This window comes from Neodiprion lecontei, chromosome 7, assembly GCF_021901455.1.
Source record: "Neodiprion lecontei isolate iyNeoLeco1 chromosome 7, iyNeoLeco1.1, whole genome shotgun sequence".
Classification (NCBI taxonomy): domain Eukaryota; kingdom Metazoa; phylum Arthropoda; class Insecta; order Hymenoptera; family Diprionidae; genus Neodiprion; species Neodiprion lecontei.
This window is the reverse complement of record NC_060266.1, coordinates 7,700,888-7,723,806: the sequence shown is the minus strand read 5'-3', so window position 1 is coordinate 7,723,806 and position 22,919 is coordinate 7,700,888. Positions and strand designations below refer to the sequence as shown.

Below are 22,919 nucleotides of genomic sequence, written 5' to 3'. Positions count from 1 at the left end.
AATTAAATGTTAAAAAAAAAAAAAACTGATACAAAGGAAGTAATTAACTAAAAGGGAGTATTTTACTTGATACAAGAATCTTAAATGTATGAATGAGTTGAATGAATGGACATTTTAAATAATCTTGACTTTTCATTCAATGATGGCTATAAGACAACATGTTTATGAGAATATAAAAAGATGAACTGATAAAATCAACTCCAATATAAAGTGAAGAATATTCCTACATGTTTTATTTGTTTTTCCCTTGTTTAGATTAATTCAATATAAGTGAGCAATTAATAGCAAAAATAATCTCGTCACGCAGTGAAAAAATTTCAAAACTACACCGAAATTGAGTGGAATTGGATTATTACCTGAAAAATCACTTCGATGTCACTGATTCAAGATTCACTGGAAAAACACTCTAATAATACGGTGGAACCGAATCTGGCAGATATTAGACCCCAGGAACGCAGAAAAAACATAAAAGAAGCGTGGGACCAACAGCAGGAAGTACGAAGAGTATCTTTCGTTTTTTAGCTGTAACTCTCGGCCCGTTGCTCGCAGCGTATTCGGACTGCGCGCAATCGATTCCTCTCGTAAAATTACGTCGATATAGTGCACCAAGAAACTGATTTCAACGGTATTCGAAATCGTCCGAATTTTCACCAAAAATGCAAAGGGCTTACTTTTTTTGTGATATTAGAAGCAAAAAATTTTTCGTTTCAGAATCGATTTGTATGACCGTTTCTAGACTAATTGGACCCCGAGGAACGCAAAAAAGTCAACAAAGAGAACATAGAACCAGCAGCAAAGAAATTACCAAGGATTGCAAAAAAGGCATTTGAAATAGCGTAAAATCCAACAGCCAAGCAAACACGAAGAGTAGGTATACGAGGAAGTTAAGGAATCAGTTAATTTCAATACAGTGCGTGAAATAGTAACTATATAATATCATAGACATCGTATCCTGCAGAGATAAATTGCATCCGTGTGCGGGACTGAACTTGAACTATACTTAAAAACTACAAAAATAACTATCTTATATAACATTTTTCATCTTCTGCTTGAATTAATACACACTGCACTTCTCTTTTCTTAAATTTTTTTATCTACGACTTTATTACTATTTGGCGACTTGTTACAGCATAGTACAACGCACTGGCAGACCAGAACACTTGTACTAGAAATAAGGCTGACATTTATTTTAGGCTTTACTAACCTTCCGACTTCTAGTTAGACATAACTAAATCTGAAAGATTCCAGCATAAAACTGCTCCTGGTATCCGGAGAACACCTGAGCGAAGGAAGTCGATCAGAGACAGAGGTTGATTGATACATTGATGCTATGTGCCTGAATGCATGTCTGCTTGCTTGAAAAGGCATACGACCCCTTGCTTATGTGCTACTCCTATTCAGAATTGGGAGAATGGGAGAAGTTTTAGCGTAAAACTGCTCCTGGTATCCGGAGAATATTTGAAACGAGGAGATCGCTCAAAAACAGAGATTGATTGATACATAGATACTGCGAGCCTGAATGCATGCCTGCTTGCTTGAGAGGACATACGATCCCTTGTTTATGTGCTACTCCTATTCAGAATTGGGCCAATGGGAGAAATTTTAGTGTAAAACTGCTCCTGGTATCCGGGGAGCATTTGGACCGAGGAGGTCGCTCGAAAACAGGGATTAATGGATCGAACCATTGCGTTGTTGATGTTGTTGATGGTGTGTGTCCAAATGCATGGCCGTTTGTTTCAGACTCGTCACTATCTATAGGTGCTGTAGCTTTTCCTGATTCACAGGTGTGTACTTCTTTGGTCCCGTTGTGTTTTTATACATTCTACGCACGTGTAGTGAAAACTTTTCAAAAATACTTTATCCTGTGGAATTCTTTTTTCGCATAAACTGATGAATATTGTAGAATACGAAATTTTTATAATTTCAAATTGACATAGACCACAGGTGACGGTCGTGTTTAAACCTATTTCCTTTTTGAGCAAAAAATCTTCCGTCTTCTGTCAGATTCGATTTGTATAACCCTCTCTTTACCGATTGGATCACTAGGAACGCAGAAAACGCACGAAGAAGAGCGTAGGACTAGCAGCACAGAAAATACGAAAAAAGTCTTTCGTTTTGCGACTGTAACTCTAGATCCGTTAATCGCAGCATATTGTGACTACGCGCAATAAAATTTTCTTGCACAACTACCTAAGTTTGGAGTACCTATAAACTTGTTCCAGGATGTTTTAAAAGCGTTCAAAAACAGACCGAAAAATTCACTGGGGTTAGCTCAATATTTCTGTTATTCTTGAAGTTACAACTTTGCCTCGTAGGTTCGAACCAAATGATCCTCTCTGGCATCATGCCGCATTACGAACCGTCACTAGCTCGACGCTGTCTTATACTGTCTTATACTTTAAGATTTGCGGAAAGCTGACTAGATAATCGGAGTCTGAAACTAACGTTTTGTAATTAGTATATTAGAACTTGAGGTAAATCTTGGGTCGTATTGTAACGAGCCTGCGGGATACCGGAAGTCGAGGGAACAGTATGCTACCAATATTTTTATTCGTTTTTATTCTGTACAGTTTCGTACTCTATTCAATCGATCATTGCTAGAACTTTGCACACGTGAAAGAGTAGTCTTGACTGCAAAAATTGATTAATTGATTGAAGGGTAAAAAAAAAATATAAAAATTACGTCAACTAAACTAAATTTGCCACAAATAACTGCAAGTATGAAAAATAATCTTAACTGGTACATGGGTACATACTTTCCGGCACCGTAATTTTTTTCGAAATATGTAAGGTCTTGTTAAATAAAGTTATATTTAAATCCAGGGTCATAAACAACTTGTCAATAAAGTAATAGAATTGTTTATGGTAAGCGTAACAAGACATCACAGAGTTCAAGAAGGATTCATAGAAGGTTGAAAAATTATGAATCCATGCGTGAATTATTAACATCTTTTTCTGCAAGATGCAACTAACCCTTGACTATTTCACTGATTCTCTTGAACAACAACTCGACGTCTTCATCTGGATTCACTCCAACGCTAAGCTCCGTATCAATTTCTAGATAATTTTTCGCCACTGGCGTTACTGGTTCCCACTTAACGGTTATCAAATCATTGATCTCGGGTGTCGGGCTTCTGTTGGAAAGGTGATAATAAGAATACCTATTTATTAGACGAGTGTTTCTGCAATGTTGAAAGTCGTATACTATCGGAACGCTTACCCAGTCTTCGCAAAGTCTGTCCACATTTTGACCATTCTTTGGGATACGGTTTGCCTGGTTGAATTCGGTGCGATTTTAAGCAGATCGGCATACCGCGCATGATAAAATATGTACGGGATTTCATCCTCGTGAGATGCACCTGCGGAGGATACGTTTGTTTAAACAGACGCCGTGGTGTGACGCAAGGGTGTAAACAATATTTACGTGGTGCAATAAATTAATTGATTCACTGAGAAACATTTAATTTGTTACAGTAACTAGAAAAATTCAGTAAAACAGGTATCGTTAGAAAAAACTGTTCGAATATTGTTGGAATTACGAAAAACGAGGTACGCGTAACCATTTTGCGCTATTGTCGATCCTTTTTTGGTAATTGCGACGCAAAATCAGTTTGTTCGGTTTACTCTACTTTTTTAGTTAAATAAGGCTTTGACACCAATTTATCATTGCAGAAGCATTAAATTTTCGCAACAATTACAAGAAAATATAGTAACTGTGATCGTGATCAGAAGAATAGTAGCAGATACTAGATTTTCCGGTTACAGCCACAAAACTAATTTTCATTTTGCACTTAGAACTATATTTTTCGATTGTGGTAAAACATGACCATAGTTAAGGAGTGAGCGGTAACTGGAACTACAAATTTCTCTCACTGTACCTGTAACTGAAGCTTATTGTTAGTTAAATAAACTTTTTTGAGTATTCACATTGGGTTCGTTGGTGAAACCTAGCCTATAATTAAATTAACACGATTGATCGAGTTATTATAAAAATTCAACATCTTAGATTTATTTCTCAATGCTTCTGGAAAATGAATTTTTTGATAGGTATGTGATTTGCCGCTAGGTGGTGCTTTCCTAGTGTTCACCCTTGTGGGTAAAGGAGGCCATTAAAAGGTTTATTTCGACAGACTCGTGCGCATACGTAACTTACACAAAAGTATACAGATCTCCCGAAGCTCAAAGTTTACCGCAAAAACTGACTGTTAGGCCCATTTTTGGTGATAAGCGGTTCTCATTGTCACTTTACGATCAGAACTTGGTGTACATACATGTTACGTTAAAGGTGCCTAGTTAGAAAGTCGATAATGTTCAGGAGAATCGCGTCATAAAAATTTTACTAAAAATCATAAAAGCGTACTTAATAGTAAAATCAGAGTAAATTCTTTTTTTGTGATGGGAAGCCTGGTGCATGCGAAAAGAAACTGTACTCAAGGCGTCGACATAGATGTAAATATTCTATTTATTCAACAAGACATGACTTTCTCTGACGACGACGAACAGCGAACTAATTGTAGAGAAGATAGGGTTGTACTACCTTAGTCGAAATAAAAAGCGACATGATTAGAGCAGTATCATACTCAGAGTTTGAGGTTTTCGATAACATTTTTTCTATTAGGGTCGTTAGGGATATAGATTCTCCAAGATATTATTTTGGCCAATATAGGTGAGAAGAAGATATCTTCACGCGCGTTTTATATCCTGGGATGTTTCTGTACTGACGTACTAAACACGAGTGTAACCTACCAGAAAAGTACAATTGTTTTGGAAACGGTTACGCTGACACTCGTTCGCCGGAGAGGTCGCGTAACCATGAGCTATGGTGACTTGGTTAGTCGACGACAGTGGAGAAGAGTGCCTCTGTTGTGCACATTACCCGAAATGCCAGCGATTTGTTTTTTTCTCCCTCCTCCAGCTCGCTCCCGGATGGTCGAAGATTTGTCACATTTCCTCGGAGCCCTGCGGTTCTTTCTTCTCTCTCTCTCTCTCTTTCTCTCCACTCCGTTACTCTTCGATGCCGGTGTCGAAGAAAAAGAAAGAATTGAGATACCGGTACATTTCGTGGGCTGGCAGACTTACGCCCCATGAATTACTCGTCAAACAAAAGTGTTTAATAATACTTCAAAAGCCATATTGTGTAACAAATCCTGACGAAGCTTCGAAGATAACCTTTGTTTTGATACGGTTATGTATCGTAATATTATGAAGTTGTGTGTCTCGGCGTATTGTACAGTACCTTGGCGATTGGATACCAACCAATTACCCACACTTTTAATTATAATTATAATTGCATTTCATCTTTACTTTTATTTTACATTGATTATATTCTTATCCACTTGTATTCGCAATGCTGTTTACGGAATGTGCCACTGTTTGCCAACTGTTTTCACGACATATGTATGTTCTTTGTAGCCGAGTAGGGTTATACCCTGTGGCATAAGTAAGTGATGTACCTATCTATACCTAATTAGGATCTAAACTTGTCTTCGACGTAATTGGATGCTTAATTAAGGGGTGTGAATACGTATAACGATCGGATATCATCAAATATGATGAGATACAGGCAGTTAATTACGGGTCTAATTATTTTTAATTCTATAGACTGAATGGAATCAAATACGATATAATCGGAGTGCACAAGGATCAAATGTTGCGTAATTCTGAAACGGTATCAGAACGAAAATTGAGTCTAGAACCGGTCTTGCTCCGATAACGAATTGTTCACTGTACGTTGCAGCTCATTGTAGTCTTCGTGAAGGCAAGTAGATTCTAAAAATCATTCTCTCCGATTGCTATAAAGCAGTTTAGGTGTCAGCTGATACATTGAAAATTAGCTATTATACACAGAGGTTTGTCAAGGTTGTCAAGGAAATTAACAAATCCACCTAGATGCGTTTGAGCCTGATATGGAACAAGCTGAACAGTCGATTTGGCGAATCTCTGGAACACTACTGTTGAAAATGATGAACGAGCTTGTCCGTCGTAATTTGTCAAATGAGGTACAAATTTTCTCTGTATTGCAGTATCCGCAACGATTATTATTGCCCTCGAGTTAGAGCCCAGCCACATTTCACGAGCTTGCCCTCATCTGCTATCAGCCAGTAACCTAGTGACCTTTGCAGTGTGCGTGGGATTTGGATACCGTGGGAGCCACGTTCATTATCAACGAGTCGACAGGCAGACCAGAATGCACATCATTGAGCCGTTAATCCAGTCGTAACCTCCCATCACCCTCCAGGCTTCAGTGTAACATTTTTCGACCTTGATCGTAGCTTCCGGCTGATTGGTCAGAGAGAACGAATAACACCTTTCTCGTAGAAATGGTAGCTTGTCGGTAAGAAATTATAATATCGAACATTGTTAATTCAAAGTTTACGGCGTATTGCTTCACGAGCTTTACAATTTTTCACCGACCTCGATTATCACCTTGAGTTGAACTTGATATTACATAATTGCACGGCCTTCTTTGATTACCCTGAAGTGTTTACTTTGGTTTTAGTTTACAACAGTGCATGGTGACGTAGAGTAGTGGCTCACGGTATCGTTGATGTCTACTTTTGACCGACTTCAAAAGAAGGAGGTTATCAATTCGTCTCGTATCTTTTTTCTTTTACGTCTGTTTGCGTATCATCTTCAACGGATGATTATTTTTTTTGTCTGAAACTGCTCGCTCGAGTTGTGTTCCAATGAAATTTTCAAAATGATACTGATGCACTGACACGCGGATCAGAAAATCCAAATTTCCATCCGATCATAACTAGTCAGCGTTTATCGCTGTTTACGATCATTCATCGATTTGGATGATTAGCTTTGACGGGTCTCATTTTTCGTCAGCTTGCCTGTATTGAAATACATATCTACAGATCTATAGACAAAAAAAAGTAACAAAAACTTATTGAATAAAAAGAAATTTCATAATAAAGTCGTTATCCTATATCGCAGTGCTAATGTCAAGAGGGTGTATAATTTTTTTTTTAACATCTATCTTGAAAATAAGTCTGCAAAACGATTGGCGATGAAAAATAAAATTCAGAAAATTATACGCGCTCTTGGTTTCAGATAGCTCTCTCTAAAAGAAATAAATGATTTCGTTGTTCGTAGAGCAAAGGTATATTGAGTAATTTTTTGGAAGTCGGTCATATCTTTTTATTAACGTTATTATGACATGATTTAAAAATGATAATCATGACATAGAAATAAACTGTGTGTGTAAGATTAATCTGAGATAACACAATCGTGCCTGGGAATTTCGATGCCTTGTTGATAAAGCACTGACGATACTCGTTGTAGACTAGCTGTATGCAATGCCAGATGAACATAGACGGCGGTAGAATTGGGTGGTCTAATTGCTTTAATAGTCTAGCATGGGTGGGCCTATGGTGAATGTGAAACAAGGTTGGCTTCGCGGTACGATTGTGAAAAGTGTCGTTGGAGGATCCTACATCTCTTTTAAGGGAATTCCATTTGCAGCGCCTCCTCTAGGGGATCTGAGGTTTTCGGTACGTCCGCGTTTCGTGCAATGAGTAAACTACAAAACGTCGTTTTCGTTTTTATTATTATTATTATTATTATTATTATTATTATTATTATCATTAGGTATGAGCAGTAAGGTAGTTAAAATGAAACTAATCCTTCTTTATCGAATATCCTACAAAAAGAAACGGCATACTCGTGCACTCCTAGTTAAGCGTGGCAGTGTCGATAGAGATTGCTTAAACGTTGACCCTTTGAGTCACACATTATTGTGCTGAGTCATATTTTATAGTATTCTGAAATCCGGTCAAAATCTATATTCAGTGATTTTCGGGCTCGCTGATTGGATTCGTCATAGTGAATTTTCAAAATCTGATTTCAGATTCGTAATCAGCAGCCCCAAAAACATGTAATTACTGTAAAACGTGTGTACGTGCAGAGGAGTAACTGCATCGTAAATGAGTCATTACTTCAATTTTCACCATTTTCTTCGATCAATCTGTTGCTTACAATGATAATTTACATTGTATCGCAATATTTATTCCTATGTATTGAAAATCTATTAGTACATTTACCATTAGAAACAGCAAAAAACCGCAAAGTAATATGTCGAAAATTTCTCTAGATATACAAAAAATGCATGTAAAATAGGTGGTTAGAATACTTACCACTATGATTCAAAGGGTTAACGAAAGTGCCGGCTCACTCAATGTTGATACTGAGGTTCGCGTCACGTTGCTGGTGTAGTGAGGTCCAGTTCAACGACGGTGACCGATAAAATATTTCAGAAAGTCTAGAAACATGTCTGTTAATCTCTAACCACTAAATCACTACACAACACTGATCGTATTGATGCAAGAAAAATTACAGGTGAAAAGTACTTGAATTCCCGGTACTTACTTGTCGTTTTTCACTTCACGCATATAAAATAATAGTAAAAAAATATGGCTGATATTTCAATAAACCGCCATCCGGATTGCTGGTGTCCTAGTAAAGTTTTTGCACAATGCCAAACTGATTGATCTATAATTCATAAACAATTAAACACAAGGTAGCCTAGAATCTTCCTGAAAAACAACACAATTACCAGTAATTTCAAAGTTCGTTTGACATTTATCAAACGAAAATTTAGAAATTTCTTCATTTCCGTAATAACTTTGATTTCAACACAAACCATCAACAATGAAAACAGTTTTCATTGCCATTTGTCACAAATTTCTTCACCAGGATCCTCAACCCCCACGACCTTGGACTGGCGTCCGAGATGCTTCTAAAGAGGGGCCAAAGTGTATTCAAATAGACTACATAACATCGAACATGGTCGGCGATGAAGACTGTCTGTATCTCAATGTAGCAACCACATCTTTAAAAGGATCGCGGCCAGTGATGGTTTGGATTCACGGAGGAGCTTTTATAATGGGCGATGGAGGTGATGACATGTTTGGTCCAGATTACCTGATGAAGCAGGACATTTTAGTCGTCTCGATACAATACAGACTTGGTGTCTTCGGTGAGTCCATTCGATGTTCGTCTTACCATTTAAACCGCCCCTTGACATACCCAACTTTGGAGGTCGGTTTCACCTCCTTAAACTATCCAATGGTAGATAAAAAAAACGTGTCGCTTAGTTTTTAGTCCACTACAACATATTACGAAAGAAATCAAATCGGTGACATTGACCTGGAACACCTTTCTCCTAAGGATTTGTAACACTAAAGTACAATAAAATTCAAGGTTTCCTGAAACTCGATCACGAGGTGGTGCCTGGTAATATGGGTCTGAAAGATCAAGTGGCAGCTCTGAAATGGGTTAGGGAAAACATCGCCCAGTTTGGTGGCGATCCAAACAATGTTACTCTCTTCGGAGAAAGTGCGGGCAGTTCCTCGGTGCATTATCAACTCGTATCGCCGATTTCTAAAGGTATACAAGATGCGTTTCGTCATCGATGTATTATGTCATCGTGCATTATTATGAGCAACTTTCTGAACAGTACCATTGACGTCTAGGTCTTTTCCACAAGGCCATTATGCAGAGCGGAACAATGCTGTTTCCTTGGATAGGGACTCCACTGTCAGTCGAAACTGCTCGACGCTATGTCGCTGTTCTTGGAAACGAAATCACTGATCCTCACGAGATTGTTGAGTATCTGCGCACTGTTCCGGCTGCCAAGCTTATAGAAGCTCAAGAACAATTTCAGACTGATGAGGTAAGTATGTCGGTAGAATAAAGTTGAAAAAAAAACATCAAAAATATATTCCGTGAGTTTGAATACATGCTCCGATGGTCTTGTAGTATTATTAACGTTATTATTACAAAAAGACTTATTTACACGATGACATCGCCGTGAAATCCTGTTTTCATTTTCTACAACACGTTAGCAGTCCGAATGCTTGCGAATATAAGAGCTGTCATTTGTCTGTTAGGACAGGTTTAAATTCTTAACTCCATTTCGACCGAGCGTCGATGACAAAAGCAAAGAGCCGTTCATGCCGAAACCCCCTGAAGAACTTGCAGTGGAAGGTTTTGACGTGCCCGTGATCATTGGTTACAACAGTCATGAGGGAATTTTGTTCTTGTTGAGTAAGTTTAAAAAAATACAGTTTTTTGCACGTGTACATGACAACTATCTCGCTGTATCTGTATCGGTGGTATTATTATGGAGGGGAAAGAAAATATTTAGTAAGATAATGATTGAATAACACTGGCCTGCAAAATATAACTTTTAATTTCTCCCTCAAAAGAAAACTGTTTTTTTTTTTTTTGAGATGTTTAAGTATTTTTAATTAAAATATAACGCTAATTTTTTTACAGCACATCGAGATTATTATCTAGTCTCTTAAATCCTGTTTGAACCTAATGCTGTTCAATGCATATTTGAACATTCAGTTTTATATTCGTTTTATTTATTTTTCCATAAAAATAAATCTCGATGTGCTGTAACAAAACTAACGCTATATTTCAATTCAACAAACCTAAAATACCGAAAAAAAGCATTGTTACTTGAGGGGGAAATTAAAAGTTATATTTAGTAGGCCTGTGTTATTAACGAAAAGGGTTACATGTCTAAATAAAAAATTCAACACGTCAATTATTTATCGTTGAATCAACACAATATATACCGTTTCTACAAGTGGCGTTCCTACAAGTTCGTTTCTCATACATTTAACTCTCAATTCCGTAAATTTTGATTTAATTAAATTTAATTTAATTTAATTGAATTTGAATTATGAGACCGCCACTTGTACAAACGAACTTGTAGGAACGCCATTTGTCAAATGATGTGTGTTGAAATTTATAATGTAGACATTTTGTATTGATTTTGCGAATGTTATCATTCACTTGTGATATTTAGAGTTGATGCCATCGAAAACGGTCTTTTCGTTTGCACGTATTTGTCGTCTCTCAAGCATTGTCTTAACCTGAAAAATCGTTAAATTCTTTAGGTAAGAAATTGCTTCTCCTTCCGTGCAAACATTTTGTTTCAATTGTCCGTAGCACCTCATGATTGGATGTTTGAAGAACTCGATAAGAATTTCGAGCGTACGGTGCCTGCAGATTTGATTATGGAAAATCCATCAAAAGTATCTCAGGTTGCGGATGAGTTGAGAAAGTTTTACTTCAAGGATAAACCAATAACCACAGATGCAGTAAGTGACTTAGTCCGGTATTACGGAGATACGTATTTCCTCAACGGGACCCAAAAAGTGGTTGAATATCAGCAGAAGAAGAGGACGCCGACGTACTTTTACAAGTTTTCTTACGACAGTCCCAAGTCCTTGACAAAATTAGTTTACAAAAGCTCGATGAAAGGTATTTACGTACACTCATAAATATGATTGTTTGTATTGAATATATGGTGCATTCCACGTCAGGCTGCCAGTCCATATACCAACCTCATCCTCTTCGATTTTAATAATTCTTTCGTACGATATTCGTACCGACTCAAAAAGGTCACGGAATTTTTGTTCAGGTTTCTTTAACCGCCGGTGAAATTTAAAATAATCGAGAAACCAATTACGACAACGCTATTTTTATAAATCTGTGTAAATTCACACAGATTCTGTGATTTGAAATGTGATTCCAATATTTACTATTTCTTTCGCAATTATTAGTTTTTCCATGTGAGAATTGGAGTTTTTATTTTTATTTTTATTTTTTTTTTCTTCTATTCCACGATCTAAATAGATCACGGAATCATGAAAATAATGTGATTCTGTAATCTATTTAGATCGAGGCATGTAAAAAACAAAAAAGCAAATACAATACCGACATAGAAAAACTAAAAATTTGTGAAAGAAATAATAAATATTGAAATTCCATTATCATGTGCTGCTCAAAACTCACATTTTGAATCAAAGAATCCATGTGAATTTTTTAAGATTTTTAAAAATCGCGTTTTCGTAATTGGTTTCGCAATTTTGTTTAAATTTCAACAGTGGGTGAAGAAAATCTGAAAAAATTCCGGACACGCTTTAGGGTTGACATCATACCAAACATTGATCTGAATCGAAGGGGATGAGATACATGGACAACTAATTTGACGTGGAATGTCTCATGTGTATCCATCGTGTATTGATTCCTGTCATCCGAGAATATGAATTTTTGGTAATCATTCGTGAGATGAAATATTTCGCTAAACTTAAACACGAACTCATTGTGTGAGAAAACTTTTGCTGAAGGTAGCACTGTCTCTGTTCTGTTCATCTACTATGTTTCGCAGGTACATCTCACGAGGATGAAGTCCCGTATCTATTTCATCCTTTGCGCTTTGCCGATCTACTTAAAATTGAACCAAACTCAATCGAGCAAACAGTGTCCGATAGGTTTGTCAAGATGTGGACAGACTTTGCAAAAACCGGGTGAGTGTCTTATTAATGAACAGCTTCGATCGTCGAAGTTATATTTACACATTGTGGAGCCAACGTTCGAAAGCAGATTACAACAATATTTTTCAACAGAAATCCGACACCCCAGATCGATGATTTAATTACTGTGAAATGGGATCCAGTAACACGAACAACGAAAAATTACTTGGAAATTGGTTCGGAGCTTTCCGCTGGTGTAAATCCGGATGAAGAGGTCGAGTTGCTGTTCAAGAGAATCTCTGATATCGTTAAGAGTTAGTAACGTATCGCTTAGCCAAGGTGTCTTGAATTTCACGCGAAGATTAATCAGTTTGTGAAACTTACACGAATCGCTATCGCGTTCACGTCAAGGATTACATTGTTTTTTTTTCTGGTGAATAACTTCCAACAAACCTCAACCAAAATCTGAGTCTGACGGGAAACTCTGAAAGTTAATCATCGTATGAATCATATTCAACAAAGTTGAACGGCATTAACCGTTCGAACTTTTCTAGTTGACACTTGCAACTCCTGATTCCATTTTCATGATTTTAATCCTTCGTCGAACCTAGTGCTTTATTTTTTAAGAAATTTCGAAGAAGTGGTTTCATTGTCGATTTTGGAAATATTTCTAGAGACATTTTTTTCTACCTCGGTTAGGATGTGTGGAATGCGATCATTTCTAGATTGATTTTCAAGCCCTTGGCGAAATTGTTTTCTCGTCGTCGGAGTTGTCATATTTGCAATCGGAAGAAATGTGCTTGAAAATATTGCACCGGTTTTCTGGTCGAGTGATCGTAGCCTGAATATCTTTCATCTCAAATGGCGTGCAATCGCGATTATTTGATTTATCCTGGAGTCAGGATCGCGTCTCGAGTATTTGAATTTCTTATTCACGTCGTTAATCATTTCTCGAAAAAGGTGAAAAATTGCCGGTATTTTTAGTGCCGTGAACGGCTTCGAAATTATTTCAAACCTTTCACTAGACTTGGGATTAAGATCATCGGCGTCTTACGGTCGAGATTGAAAAATTCGTTTACACAGCGATTATAAAGTAATCTTAATCTCTTCAAAATACTTTTGAAGAGTAAAAAAAAAGGACGGCAAGTAATTTGAACAGTGTCCTTTTGAAAAAAAACCTTCTCAGTATTATTGTAAGATGATATGTTGAAAAAAAAAAAACAATTCGATATGGATATCTTCTTTTCTCTAATTCAAAGAGAAATTACGGCCCATGATATGTTAAATGTTTTTGGAAATGAGAAAAACCGAATATTATAATTGCTGTAATCAAGCTTTGTCATAATGAACAATTACTGGCTCCGGTATATACTTGAAAAAAAAATAGTCAATTTTTTTGGCCCAGTCTAATATACTTGTCTTCTTTTTCTCAGAAGAAAAAATAAAAATATTTTATCCCTAACTCGACCATAAAGTTAGCTTTTTTGACCTCAATAGCGGGACGGAAATGACGTATTTTTCTTTAAAACGCATTTGCGCGAAATATGAGCCCGATTTAAAAGTCCCAATTCTCAAATAAAAATTGCGGCCAGAATAGAGTCGGAAATAAAGTCCCTTCCGAGAAAAGTCCTAGTCACGCTTGATGATTATTTTTTTCCTGTTCAGTTTTGGATTTTTAATACTTTTTACTCGCGGTTGAAAAAGTTGCGAAGTCAGTGCAATATTTAAAGTTTCCGTTGTTTATTTTTTCATTTTTTTAAATAACACCGTGAACTGTGATTCGCGTGTGGAATTCAAGAAATCTTCTTTTGTATTTAATGCATCGTTGAACGGATTTTTTTACTTGCTATCATCATTATTATTTTGCGTTCGTGCATTTTTCATGAATTATATGGTCTATTGAAGAGAAAAACAGAGTAACTGAGTTTCCAAACAAAGAATTGAAATTAAACTGAGTTTCTGTTAAAATTGCAGTGTTGATTGTGAAAATTTATAATTTATAATTAATAATAATCTAAGTTTTGCCGGTGAGCGACAGCCTGACTTTTCTGGCATTCTGCGACATAAATGCTGCTTTCAAAAATACTTGTATATTTCTACAAAAGACAAGAAAAAGTAAGAAAGTTCTTCTTACATTCTTGAAATAAATGTCTGAGTGTGCCAGTCAGGCGGAAAACAGTCTGCGTTAGAATTCCTAGACTCAATCTTCTTTCCATCTTGAAGAGAGATTACGTAAGTAATATTAAACTTGACTCGATTAGATTATTTCGATTTATTAATGTTAGCTATAACTCGACTTTACGCTTGGTGAATTTTTAAACACTGTATCTAGGTATATAAAAGTTCCAAAATATCACCGCACATAATACGTAGGTATTACACTCCAGCTGTGCGCTATGAAAATGCACTATCTTTTACCCCGTATAAATACGTGCAAATGCACAGGTAGTGTATTTATATAGAGCATTCCAGTTCAATTCATATGGGGTCTAACTCTCACCATCTTGGATTTGGTCCGTGATTTTTTATGTTTTTGTTTAACTTTAACAAGCATTTCAATTTTTTTTTCACATGTTTATAATCACCCTCGACGTCTCTAGAGCTCCTTAATCGAATAGTGAATTCAACGAATTTTGAAAATTATCAAAAAAATCATGCAAGTCCTTCGGCTAAAACTAAAAATATACCAATCAAACTGAAGTGGGCAGCAGTGAATAAAAGAGACACACTTATTTTTATTCATTTTTGAACCAATTAATTGTTTTTATTAATTATTTTTTCAATTTCCAGAATAGTTAAACTCGCATTTACTTGCTTTTCTCCTCGACGAATTGTGATGAAATTCGTATTGTTTATTGTTTTTTTAATTTTTGATCCAGTCAAATCTCTCCTTAGTGAACTATACTGAATTTTGTATTTTTTTTCATTTTGTATGCTTTTTGATACATTTTCCTTCACCGGTCTAACATTGATGTGCGAAAAGAGGCATAATTCTCAAACGGCGGTCAAAAAATTTTTTTTTCGATCAAAGAGAATGCAGAAATAGTTTCAAACTTATTGAGAACGTAGCTTCTGAAAAAAAATCGTTTTTTTGTGAGTTTTTCGTTGAAAACAATGCACTTACAATTTCCATAAAATTCCGAAAAAATAATTTTCCACCAACTCCAATAAAAAAAAAAAAAAAAAAAAAAAAAACACCATTTTTTCCCCAGTACAATTTTTTTCCAACTGCACAATCTTCGAGTTATAGAACGTGAATTTTTCTAGTTATTATAACAAATGAAATTTTTCTCAGTGCGACGGGAGTTGGGGTGAAACGTTGCTCACCTTCCTTTGGACTGCCCCATATACACGTAGACCCGAGCTCGTGTATCATGTATGCAAATTGTAGATACATACACTGAGATTCCCATGCAGGCTATTAAACGAAGTACCGAGCGTCGGGACGCCGAGAGAGTAGGTATTATGAAATGGCCGAGAGTCGGTGCAGTGCGTCGTTAAATATCGCATCCAGCTAGGCAGAAGAACGTACGGTGCCGGTGGAAATTGAGCTTTCGTTGTGAAATCAGATTATTCAAACCAGTCGCACCTCGATAAGCTCGGAGATAGCTCGCCGGTAAATTGGTTAAAACACAATGGGCACGTAGATTGAAGCGTGCACGAATATATAATACACACAATGCTCGGGTGCTAAAGAGCACGTATCGTCCCGGAATCCCATGAATTTTCAACAGGGAATTTCCCATTTTCATCAACTATGTATCAAACGAACAGATTTTTCGCCGTTCTATTTCGTTTTCCACGCCGTCGCTCCGCGCTTTGCGAAGCACTAAAGAACGGATCTTTACTCACTTCCTCTACCGTGGATACAAGCTTCATGAATGTGTCAAAAGCACTCAATGCCGGAGCGAAGGAATTTTAATTGATTTGAAAAAATCTCTGCTTTATCTTCGTAAATGATACCGAAAACTGAGAATAAGAAAATGTTAGAGATCGAATTTTTCAACAACAACATTTATGTTTGCACGAATCGAAAACCAAACAATTTTCACGTGTGATAAAGCCGAGGAACGCAAAACTAGCGTCGGTTTCGTCAAATTGTCGCAGTTTTTAATCTGTTGTATTTGCTTCAAGTTTTAGGTAATCGGAAAACGACAAAATATTTCCTAATTATTTTCGATTCCTTTACTTTGTGCTCATATGAATATTTTCCAGGCGCAAACCCGATCGGTCAAATTCTTGGTTACTGAAAAACCGGAGCACAATTAAGCGTCAAAGTGATCTTAACAGCTAAGAGTGAATGTACTGAAAAAATACAATTTTAAACTGACGAAAAATTTGTTGACGATAAAAAAAAAAAATTGACCAATCATCTTCTAGTGGCTTAATGAGCAAAATTCAGTGTCCGTCTTCTGTGCCTGATGTTATTACCGGTAACGATCACAGCGCTCGGAACGGTGAAAAAATTTCTTTGAAATGTAACGCCGTCTGGCAACTTCGTTAGAAGAAAAGAGCCGGTGAATTTCAGGTGGCGAAATTATTTATTTTTTTTTTGCCCGGAAGTGCTTGCGGGTAAAAAAGTAAAGAAGGGAGGAGAAGGAGGAACGAAAGAAAGTGTACACGTAAAAAGTAAAATGAATGAAAGAAGAAGAAGGGAAAAAAAAGAAACGAATCCTGAATGGCTCGTTGTGAAAGTTGGAATTATTTTTCCACTCCTGTTCCCTCACTTGCGGACATACGTGCGATATTGCGAAGTGCCGCTCTCTACGTGACTGCAGACCATTCTCGAATAAAAGGGGTTGCGAAAAATTTACTAATTTGTTTCCGTGACGGGGAAAGTATAAGTTGTGTGTCGAAAAATCGTTTCGTCCGTCCGCAAACTGATCTCTATTCGTTTGATAATTCGGATTCTTCAATCCTCACGCTGTAAACTTCCTGTGTGTAATGCTGGTAACGCATCGGGGTCCTTGTGGACCCCACATCAAAAATCGTTGCGTAGAAACTGAGATATCGATTCAAATGAGTTGAAAAAATTCTGGGATACTTTTCAATTATTAAATATCAAGGCAAATTAGTTATCCTCAGCAAAATGAAATTTTTAATGTGAAATAAAAATTCATAAATCTCAGATTATTATACTTAAAAAATTATGAGTCGCTCAATTTTCAATATTTTGAGCTGAAAACTGACTGAATAACTCTCAAGATACAGATATTTAAGAAAAAAAATATCTCGGCACTGCGTGATGGAAAAAAACCTTTATTCAAGAGTATGAATTTGAATTTTTGAAAAAAGTATTAATTAACGATTTTTATGATATCTTATTTTTTATCTTGGATCAAATTAGATTATTTCCGATGTTTTCCGTATGGAATTTATGGCGAAGATGCCGCGGTGTCATTTTGACCCCGGTGTGGAGTGTGAGGGTTAATAATCTAGATCCACATAATATCTTGAAAATAGTTAAAATTCTAGTAGATTTGTTATATTTCACGCTACGATTTCTTATTCTATTTAGAAAACTATTTTCTACAAATTAACCGCAATACTTTTCTTCATTACGTTGTTTTCGTCAAACATTCAATTTTACAAAATTGCACCGATATTGATTGCGATCAATAAATTGTAACATTGCATTGACGATAGAAAAAAAAGGAAATTTGTTTTGGGGACATTCGAGAAATAATCCTCTGAATAAAATGAATAATCGTATAATGAATTCTAACAGATCTACTGGATTCTTTTAACCAACAAATTTCTTGTCCCTGTCATTCACCAACTATAATAAATGGCTGAGATATGTGTGACGTACGTACAAAAACGCGGTGAATAATGTATTTACAAACTGCTTTCGAGAAAGATGAAACGGTCGAAACTGACGGACGTGTTAAAGACGCTGACCTGAAATCGAATGGCGGCTACCAGTTTCTTGGGAAACTTCAAAGTTCGGTACTCGTTGTAGAATCCTGAATAACTTTGCGAAGGTTCGAGTTTTCACTCAAAGGACAAGAGCGAGAGAAGCTTTTTTCGCAGTAAAGTTTTTTTCCCCAGAGTATCCAGAGACTCCGTTCTCTCCTCATATTGTCTGGAAAAGAATTATTTATTAACCGCAATATCGGATATTGCGCATTAAAACTTTTTTAGTTTCCCACTGCGGTTCGGTGTTCCGGTACTTCGATCGTTGAATTATAGGACTACAAACTTTGTTTTTGTATAATCATCAGCGTTCTCACAAATGTGGTTTCTTTTTTTCTAGGTAACCTTTCACAAGGCGAAGCAAATGATTGATCAAACAATTTGTTCCACGATAATTGTGAGAACGACGTTACGCAGGAATTCATTATTTTGGAGTGGATTCATCGATATAATCGTCGCGCACGTATGGAAATATTCAATGTTTGAATTAATTCTAAAAGCTGGGACTCGTGATTGGATGTCGATGAGTTTCAAAGGTTTCAGCGATAACAATTGACGATTAACGTGGATTGCGAGTAACATCGATTAAAATGCTTTCGACAATAAGTGTACACTTTATAAATTTCTTTCTAGAATTTATCACATCGGTTATTCCTCGTGTGTTCAGAGATTGAACTCATACTCTGAAAGTGATAAAGGTAGGGGAAAATGGGATGCAGTTACTCTTTTTAGAGTAAGTATCGTTATTCGTTGGAAATTGTCGGAACTTTTCCAGTAAATGGTAATCATTATTCAGAATGTAAAACTGAAGGAATTCCATTACGCCCATCGAAAAAAGCAAGCATAAAGCCTCTCTAACAGGAGGGTGAAAACATTCTGATCACAATACCATGAATTTCAAATTACTTGATACGAATTGGACGCATCTGAAAATTATGCATCCCTTTTAGCCGTACAAAAAAGGGTACAAGACCTGCTTTTGAGCTCAGTAAAAACATTATCATTGCGAAACTCTGAAGTCATCATCATTTGATGTGAGATAAATAAATTTGAAATTTCGATATCCCACTTTGTCTCGCCTTTCACTGCTCCGTGCTAGCGGCGGGGTTGAAATTTCGAATTTGAAAAGTTTCGAAAACGCCAAATCCCGAATTTTTTGTTGGTGCAACTTGAAGTGAAGAAATAAAACTTTGACAAAACGTCAAGGTTTCGAATTGTCCAAAACCCGACCCTCAAACTTCCAAGAGTGCAAAGTTCCGAGTAGGTAAAATTCCGTAAGAAAAAAATACCGAAAGGGTGTAAGTCCGACAAGTCAAAGTTCCAAAATTTGAAATATTGAAAATTTTCAGTTCTGTGAATTTCGAGCTGGGTGATTTTTCACGATTTCAATCTTTTTTCGTTTTTGGTTTTTGAAATTTTCAAGTCCGAAATCCTGGTAATTCTGATTTTAGGTTTTTCTAAATTATTACATCCGCTCGTTGAGTAAACTACGCTGCGTGAGTGTATTTTAATTTTCGAAATTTTACTCCACCGAAACTTATTTTTCAGAAACTTGCTCTATCGTGACTTGAATTTTGGAACTTTGAGCCGTCGGGCTTCCGACCATTCGAAACCACGTTGTTTCGTAGAAGTTTGATTTCCTTACTTCGAGTTTCGCCAAACCAAATAATTCGGAATTAAGCGTCTTCGGAACTTTCCGAATTCGGAATTTCGAACCCGCCCCGTATCGGTTCCTACAGAACCTTGAGAGGCTCGAAAAAAGCGACCCCCGTTGCATTTCCCTTTGATGACTGAAAGTTATTTCCAGCGGTTGGGTGTCATTATTTATGTACGGTGGATAGAAGCGGTTGTCTAGACGCCCAGTCAACACCGCCTCGAGCTTTATCTTGGCTTTTGGACGTCCAGCGGAGACAAGTGGGGTTCAAGAAAGACCCAGCATGACCCGCGCGAAACAGAATCGCGCTCAGATTCCAGATAGAACGTTATCTTCATCGCCCATGCCGCAACTTCTTTGCGGTCACGGATCTGTATCGCTTTTTTTTCGCTTTATAGCAACACGTTTGCTACACGCGGTGTAGAGAACATTTTCAGACGAATTTCGTACCAGTCAAATCTTTAGTGAAAACGTGAATCATATGAAAGCTTAGGATATTTATTTGACAAATTGTGGATGTAAAATATTACGATGCCAATCATTGACCGGAAAGTATCATGTTATACGTTCATTTCATTCGTGAGAATGAGTTTTTAAAAACTTCTCTTTTTTTTCCACAGCAAAAAACATTTCAGTCTGTTCTAGGTTTTTATGATGAATTTCATTGTCATTTTTCACAATCTATCAACATTTTTTTTTTTTATTCTACTTCTGTTTTGGTTGAGTAAGATTCACTTTCAATTATCTTAAGGCACTTAATATAACTACATATAATTTTTAATTTGTATCTGTATTTTTCAGTCTATATTTATCTACGAACAATTTTCTTTCCATGCGATTGTTTACAGGAGTTTTATGATTCATTGAAGAACGAGGGAATTATCCTCGAAACTAAGGAATCGGACAATTATTGCAGAAGAATCGAAAATGAAGATCATCGTCAGAAAAAGTACGATAAAAATCCGCGAATATTAAAGACTATCAGAGAATCATTTGATGGAAACTCTTTTAAAATTTCTTGAAGTATATATGTAGAATTTTTTTTGAAGGATTTGAACTCAAATATTCTTTGACTCTGCAGTTCCTAATTTTGGGAATTCTAATTTTAGTTTGAAAAAAACGAAACTTCTCGTTGAAAATATTGACATTCAAAATGATGCTGAATTCATAAGACCCAAAGAATATATGATCCAAAGCATAAGTTGAGAGAAATTTTGTTGACTTGGTTCAATCGATAATGAAATTCCATTTTTTCTACGAAATACCGCGTTCGAGTTCGAGTAACGGTTCGAAGACTTAGCATTTCAGACGGTTAAAATCCATATCAAACAATATCCAAACTTGGAATCAGATTCGAAGGTAACCAAAGAACCATCGGAGAGTGGATGAGTAGAATAAAAAAGAAAATCTGAAGTTCCAAAACTCATTCTGTCTGTCGTTAGGAGAAGAAAGCGTAGTTCGTAGGAGGTAAATTCAGTAAGATCTCCTTCCACCTGGTAGAATATCCTCTGGGGGTTCACAAGCCCGGTGTATAATTAAACCGTAATTCTGTTTACCCCGTGTAAATTAATCCGTTGATGTAACTCGGATAACCGCGATAAAGCAGACATTGGTCGTCAAGTTTAGATCCGTTAAATTTTCATCAAAGAATTATGAAGATCAAAATACCTAGACGAAAGACAAAAAAGCACTTCCAAGAGCGCGCGCTTCTTCCAATCTGTTCAAGATCGACACACTTCAAAGGTCAGTTTTTAATTAAATCCGTACATTGAATGGAGCGGCGAATCAATACCAAGTACAGCTTAGTTTTGGACTTGGTTTTGAAGACTTTGATCGTCGAACGTAACGAAGCAAATTAGCGGTTGCACAAATCGGAGCTTCGGGAGAAGCGACTGATGCCTGAAAGAGTATCCAGTGATAAATCTTCGGAAATCCAACGGCTTATAGATTTTCGGAGTGACTTTAAGGCCGTGTCTGAAGCGGTCGGGGATAGTTTCATATTAGCCGTGAACTAGCTTTCCAGTTTACGTTGCATCCTGCTGGTTGTTCGCTAACGCAACTCCGTTTGGAACTACGGTAAATTTCCCGCTTGGGACATCCTGTGGGCGACCAACTTACTACCGCCTACCATACCCACAGACTCCCTCCACTCGATGTTGTCAGTCCACGGTCACCGCAACACCGACTCTTGCAGGTACTGTGTTTTGGTCACGGAACCTCGTGCTTTCCACAGGTTGCAAGCTGAAGCTGTGATTCCATCACTGTGAGAAGTTTGGAATGCTCTATGGTAAAGGAATGTTTGATTGCGTGAAGACTTCGGTGAAGTTCAAAAGTTTCGCATCGTTGAACGAATGCTTCTGAAATTTCGACCGTTCTTCCAGAACCCTCAAATGGGAATGCGTTCCAAATTTGAGCTTGATAAGTCAAGTGATTTCGGAGATATTAATATTTTTCTCAAGTTTCTGTGAAACGTTCCTAATTGCGCATTAGTTTGCCCTTTCGGACACACAATTTTCAACTCGATATTTTGGCCTGAATTTTGTTACTTGGGGGTTTTTGGAGTCGCTGATCACGAAACTGATGTCAGAATTTCATAATTTCTAAATTCAAGATGGTGGAACCAATTTAGCGAATGCAAAATTGAAAAAAGCTATAAAAATTCCATGATTCTGGTCAAAACTTGTTGCTCAGGGTTTTTGGGGTTATACAAAGTGACAAAGACTATTTGAAGTTGTAAATAAATTGTGATAAGGCTGGGACATGGAAATTTTTTAAGTAGGACGCTTAGCCCCACACTGTGGCTGAAAGGGTTAAATCGTTACAGAAGGCTGAAATATATTGTCGACACATTTACTACCATGAATTGAAAATTATTGCAACGAGTTTTTCAAGTCATTTGATTTATCACCCGACCCGACGAAATCATTTTCTTTCTTATACATACATATTATTTAACGAGAATTTCACCAATGTCTGCTTTTTAACGAGGTTGGTTGTAAAGATTATAGATTTTTTTTTAATTAACCCCCCTCAGCGCGTTCACGAGCAAGCCAAATAGTGGTACAGACTTT

The 22,919-nt window shown here is 36.8% G+C and overlaps 1 protein-coding gene across 2 annotated transcripts; it reads left to right on the top strand.

Moving 5' to 3' along the window:
- The first annotated feature begins 7,298 nt into the window (after positions 1-7,298).
- Positions 7,299-18,610, top strand: LOC107223200 (esterase FE4-like). 2 transcript variants are annotated; one of them, XM_015662813.2, is made up of 9 exons: positions 7,299-7,499; positions 8,701-8,983; positions 9,208-9,393; positions 9,480-9,679; positions 9,897-10,053; positions 10,969-11,283; positions 12,194-12,332; positions 12,432-12,592; positions 18,535-18,610. In XM_015662813.2, the coding sequence occupies exons 1-9, from the start codon at positions 7,365-7,367 to the stop codon at positions 18,564-18,566; spliced, it is 1,608 nt and encodes a 535-aa protein (XP_015518299.2). In that variant the 5' UTR covers positions 7,299-7,364; the 3' UTR covers positions 18,567-18,610. The 2 variants fall into 2 exon arrangements, with proteins under 2 accessions (XP_015518299.2, XP_046601548.1); XM_046745592.1 differs by lacking the exon at positions 18,535-18,610 and having other exon boundaries at positions 10,969-11,120; positions 12,432-12,577.
- The last annotated feature ends 4,309 nt before the right edge of the window (positions 18,611-22,919 follow it).

Excerpts from the sequence above, each read along its gene's own strand:
- LOC107223200 (XM_015662813.2), top strand. The coding sequence starts at position 7,365 with ATGGGTGGGCCTATGGTGAATGTGAAACAAGGTTGGCTTCGCGGTACG. Across the intron at positions 7,500-8,700 it reads TAGGGGATCTGAGGTTTTCG|GATCCTCAACCCCCACGACC; the intron begins GTACGTCCGCGT and ends TTTCTTCACCAG. Across the intron at positions 8,984-9,207 it reads ATACAGACTTGGTGTCTTCG|GTTTCCTGAAACTCGATCAC; the intron begins GTGAGTCCATTC and ends ATAAAATTCAAG.